The 4,244-nt window shown below is 39.8% G+C and overlaps 1 protein-coding gene across 4 annotated transcripts in view; it reads left to right on the top strand.

Annotated features, from left to right (window-relative positions):
- Positions 1-4,244, top strand: part of LOC107724360 (peroxisome biogenesis factor 1-like) — a 21,593-nt gene that overhangs the window by 8,215 nt on the left and 9,134 nt on the right. For 3 of the 4 annotated variants that reach the window (XM_016533263.1, XM_016533264.1, XM_016533266.1), the window contains 5 exons: positions 862-996; positions 1,093-1,157; positions 1,255-1,397; positions 2,467-2,570; positions 3,878-4,054. In XM_016533263.1, coding sequence (XP_016388749.1) covers positions 862-996; positions 1,093-1,157; positions 1,255-1,397; positions 2,467-2,570; positions 3,878-4,054 — 624 coding nt within the window. Of the gene's footprint in view, positions 1-271; positions 459-534; positions 696-861; positions 997-1,092; positions 1,158-1,254; positions 1,398-2,466; positions 2,571-3,877; positions 4,055-4,244 lie in introns of all 4 variants that reach the window. The other variant, XM_016533265.1, reaches the window with a different exon arrangement.

The raw sequence follows: 4,244 nt of genomic DNA, 5'->3' as shown, positions 1-4,244 counted from the left end.
TGTGTGTGTGTGTGTGTGTGTGTGTGATTTTTTTATGTGGTCATTTAAAATGTGTGTTTTTTTTAAAGTACAGAAGGTTACTGGTTTTGCTAGTAGATTTGCTTTGTTTGTGATGTTTCTGTTATTACATTCTTGCCAGAATAAGTTGCAGTGTTGACCAGACTATGCCTATAGTCAAAAGTCTGACTACACAAGACTAGTTTTATTCTTGCTTGGTGTTTTATTTCCCCGCAGAAAATAGTGACTGTAATATGATGGTTTCTCTTTATAGACTCAAAGAGTTGAGATTCTAAGGTCTTTAATAGCCAAAAAGAACTTCCAGGACTGTCAAACTACTCTTGACCTAGACAGTGTTGCCAGAGAAACAGAAGGATTCATGCCACAAGACCTGAACCTGCTGCTCGAGAGGGCCATCCATGCCAACACTCTACAGAGCAGGAACAATGGCAGCTCTGAAGGCGAGTGCTTAATCTAGTTTTATATCTTTCTAGGATTCAGCTGTTTTGCTCAAATCTAAGCTTCCTGCTTTCACAGATCTGAACTATAAGGACTTCAGACAGGCCCTTCAGGGCTTCACCCCACCCTCCCTCTGGGGGGCTCAGCTGCAGACTCCCAGTGGGGCCGGCATGGAGCGTATCGGGGGACTTCATCAGGCACGTCAGCTCCTGATGGACATCATACTGCTGCCAGCTAAGGTACAGCTGCCCCTGTGCACAATATGTCCATTTTAGTGGAAGACTAGCTTTCCCAAACTAAAATAAATCCAATGTATGTGCAAGAACAGTTATCATATTAATTGGAAAAGTCAAGGAAATTCATTAGTCAAAAACTGTGTTGGAAGTAACGGTCTGTTGTGTCCAGTACCCACTGCTCTTCTCCAGTCTGCCCTTGCGTCAGTGCTCTGGTGTGCTGCTCTATGGAGCTCCTGGCACAGGCAAGACGCTACTGGCTGGAGCTGTAGCCAAAGAGAGCGGCATGAACTTCATCAGCATCAAGGTAAGGGAATGTGTGTATACTGATATCAAATAATGTATAAATATATAATTTAGTTATTTCTATTTATGTATTGTGATGCCATATGTGTTTCTCCAGGGTCCTGAACTCCTCAGCAAATATATTGGTGCCAGTGAGCAGGCGGTTAGAGATGTGTTTCAGAGGTCTGTCCAAAGGCACTGTCTCTTTTGTATGATATATATATATATATAGTAGCAATTCCCTAGAGTCATCACTGAATGTGTGTCTGTGTCGCTGCAGGGCTCAACAAGCTAAACCTTGCATACTGTTCTTTGATGAGTTTGACTCTCTGGCCCCTCGAAGGGGTCATGACAACACAGGGGTCACTGACCGTGTGGTTAATCAGCTGCTTACTCAGCTGGATGGAGTGGAAGGACTGACAGGTAATCAAATGCTTGCACGTATACTTGAGTTTTACAGCAACAGCTAGAGGTTCTTCCGTTTTGACCTGCTTCATGGTCTCAGTTTGTTAATCTGTGTGCAAGTGGGTTATTGACATAACACATCCATGGACTTTTTTTCCCCCAATCAACAGCAGATTTTAGGTTAAGGTTAATGTAATGTTAGTCTCGTATGCTCACCAAAGCTGCATTTATTTGCTAAAAAAAATACAGTAAAAACAGTTAGATTGTTAAATATTATTACATTTAAAATAACTGTTTTATATGTTAAAATGTAATTTATTTCTGTGATGGCAAAGCTTTCAAAAAAGGATTTTTTTTTTTCAGCAGCCATTAATCCAGTCTTCAGTGTCACATATTTTGCTGCTTAATATTTTTGTGAAAATTATGAAACCTTTTTCAGGACTTTTTGATGAATAATCAAAACAATTCAAAAGAACAGCATTTATTTGAAATAGTAAAGACTCTTTTGTAATGTTACAAAAAAAATCTGTCACTTTTGATCAATTTAATGCTTCTTTGCAGAATAAAAGTTTTAATATATTTAAAAAAATTTACTGACCCCAAATTTTTTGAACGGTAGCATATGTATAAGGTAGTAATAAAATGTAGTAATATAAAAACTGTATAATTATATTACAGTTAGGCAAAAAATATATATAAAGCATGTCACACCACTGGACTATGTTGAAACTGCTTGAAATTGTATGTTAACTACCCAAGTAGTTCATGTCAGCATGTAGTGTTCATTCGACAACAATTGTGAGAAGTTTCATAGTTTGTTGCTTTTAATATAGCTGTGGTTATTGCTTATAGCAACATCACTATCTGTATCTGTAAGAAAGATTAACCTAAAGTTGTTAACTTTGCTAAATTAATACATCTAATTCTAAATTGAAAAACAAATTGTTTTGCCAAGCACTTCCTTAAAAACATCAGACTGAGACCGTAAAGCAAAGCCAGTTTTCTGGAGTGCATTTTTGATCTTTAAAAAATTGCATTGTTGTATTTGTGAGATCTCTGAAATCACTACATAGTTTCTTATTTTTAGGGGTGTATGTGTTGGCTGCCACCAGCCGTCCTGACCTGATTGATCCTGCTCTTTTGAGACCCGGGAGACTGGACAAATCTCTCTACTGCCCTCCTCCTGATCGGGTCAGCGTGGTGTCTGGCATATATCAGCTTAAAGGGTTAGTTCACCCAAAAATGAAAATTACCCCATGATTTACTTACCCTCAAGCCATCCTAGATGTATATGACTTTCTTCTTTCAGACGAATACAATCGGAGTTATATTTTAAAAAATACGGGCTCTACCAAGCTTTATAATGGGAGTGGATGGTAGCCCAAAATTTGAAGTCCAAAAAATTGAACCAATCCATTACAAAAGAAGTCCACACGGCTCCGGGGGGTTAATAAAGGCCTTCTGAAGCGAAGCGATGCATTTGTGTAAGACAAATATCCATATTTACAACTTTATAAACCTTAATCTCTAGCTTCCGTTAACTGTCATACACGCATTCACGAGAGTGGCGTCCAGCGGATGACGTAGCACGTAGGCGAACGCGGAAGTGACTAACGCGGAAGTGACGAACGTGGAAGCGCAGAGGAGAGAGCAAAACAAAACACCGGTCACGAATTAGTAGTACAAAATCCATTATAAAAGAAGTCCACACGGCTCCGGGGGGTTAATAAAGGCCTTCTGAAGCGAAGCGATGCATTTGTGTAAGACAAATATCCATATTTACAACTTTATAAACCTTAATCTCTAGCTTCCGCTAACTGTCGTACGCGCATTCACGAGAGAGTGCCGTCCAGTCAACTCGGTGAGAATATGCTAGTCTTGCGAGAAACAAGTTTTGTTTACAACAAAGGAAAACCAGTGTCCTCTTGGCTTATATTGAAATCCTCAGACATTTTTCTTTACAAATCCTCGTTTTGTACTACTAATTCGTGACCGGTGTTTTGTTTTGCTCTCTCCTCTGCGCTTCCACGTTCGTCACTTCCGCGTTCGTCACCGCGTTTGCCTACGTCCTACATTATCCGCTGGACGCCACTCTCTCGTGAATGTGTGTATGACAGTTAGCGGAAGCTAGAGATTAAGGTTAATAAAGTTGTAAATATGGATATTTTTCTTACACAAACGCATCGCGTCACTTCAGAAGGCCTTTATTAACCCCCCCGGAGCCGTGTGGACTTCTTTTTTAATGGATTGGTTCCATTTTTTGGACTTCAAAATTTGGGCTTCCATCCACTCCCATTATAAAGCTTGGAAGAGCCAGGATGTTTTTTAATATAACTCCGATTGTATTCGTCTGAAAGAAGAATGTCATATACACCTAGGATGGCTTGAAGGTGAGTAAATCATGGGGTAATTTTCGTTTTTGGGTGAACTATCCTTTTAACCTCTTTATACCTGTAACACCTACAGTATCAATTTACTGATTTATATCTGTCCTTCAGGAGGCCCGGCTGGAGATCCTGAAGGCTTTGACTCATTTTGTGCCACTGGCTGCAGATGTGGACTTGGAGCAGATTGCTGTGGCAACAGAGCTGTTTACTGGAGCTGACCTAAAGGCCCTTCTCTATAACGCTCAGCTAGAGGCGATCCACAGCAGCCTGGGGCCCAACATTCTCCATGTGTGTTACACACAAACTCAAACATACAGATACATGCACACATACAGATAAAACCCTAACCCCAAGATTAGTAGCTAACCTATATGGATTTTTCAGTGGCTGATGGCCATATCTAAAGATCAGCGGCCAATGGACAACATATATATATATATATATATATATATATATATATATATTACTGTTCAAAAGA

This window comes from Sinocyclocheilus rhinocerous, unplaced genomic scaffold (genome assembly GCF_001515625.1).
Source record: "Sinocyclocheilus rhinocerous isolate Xijiao unplaced genomic scaffold, SAMN03320098_v1.1 scaffold574, whole genome shotgun sequence".
NCBI classification, from domain to species: domain Eukaryota; kingdom Metazoa; phylum Chordata; class Actinopteri; order Cypriniformes; family Cyprinidae; genus Sinocyclocheilus; species Sinocyclocheilus rhinocerous.
The sequence above is the reverse complement of the archived record's forward strand: the minus strand, read 5'-3'. Positions and strand labels throughout refer to the sequence as shown.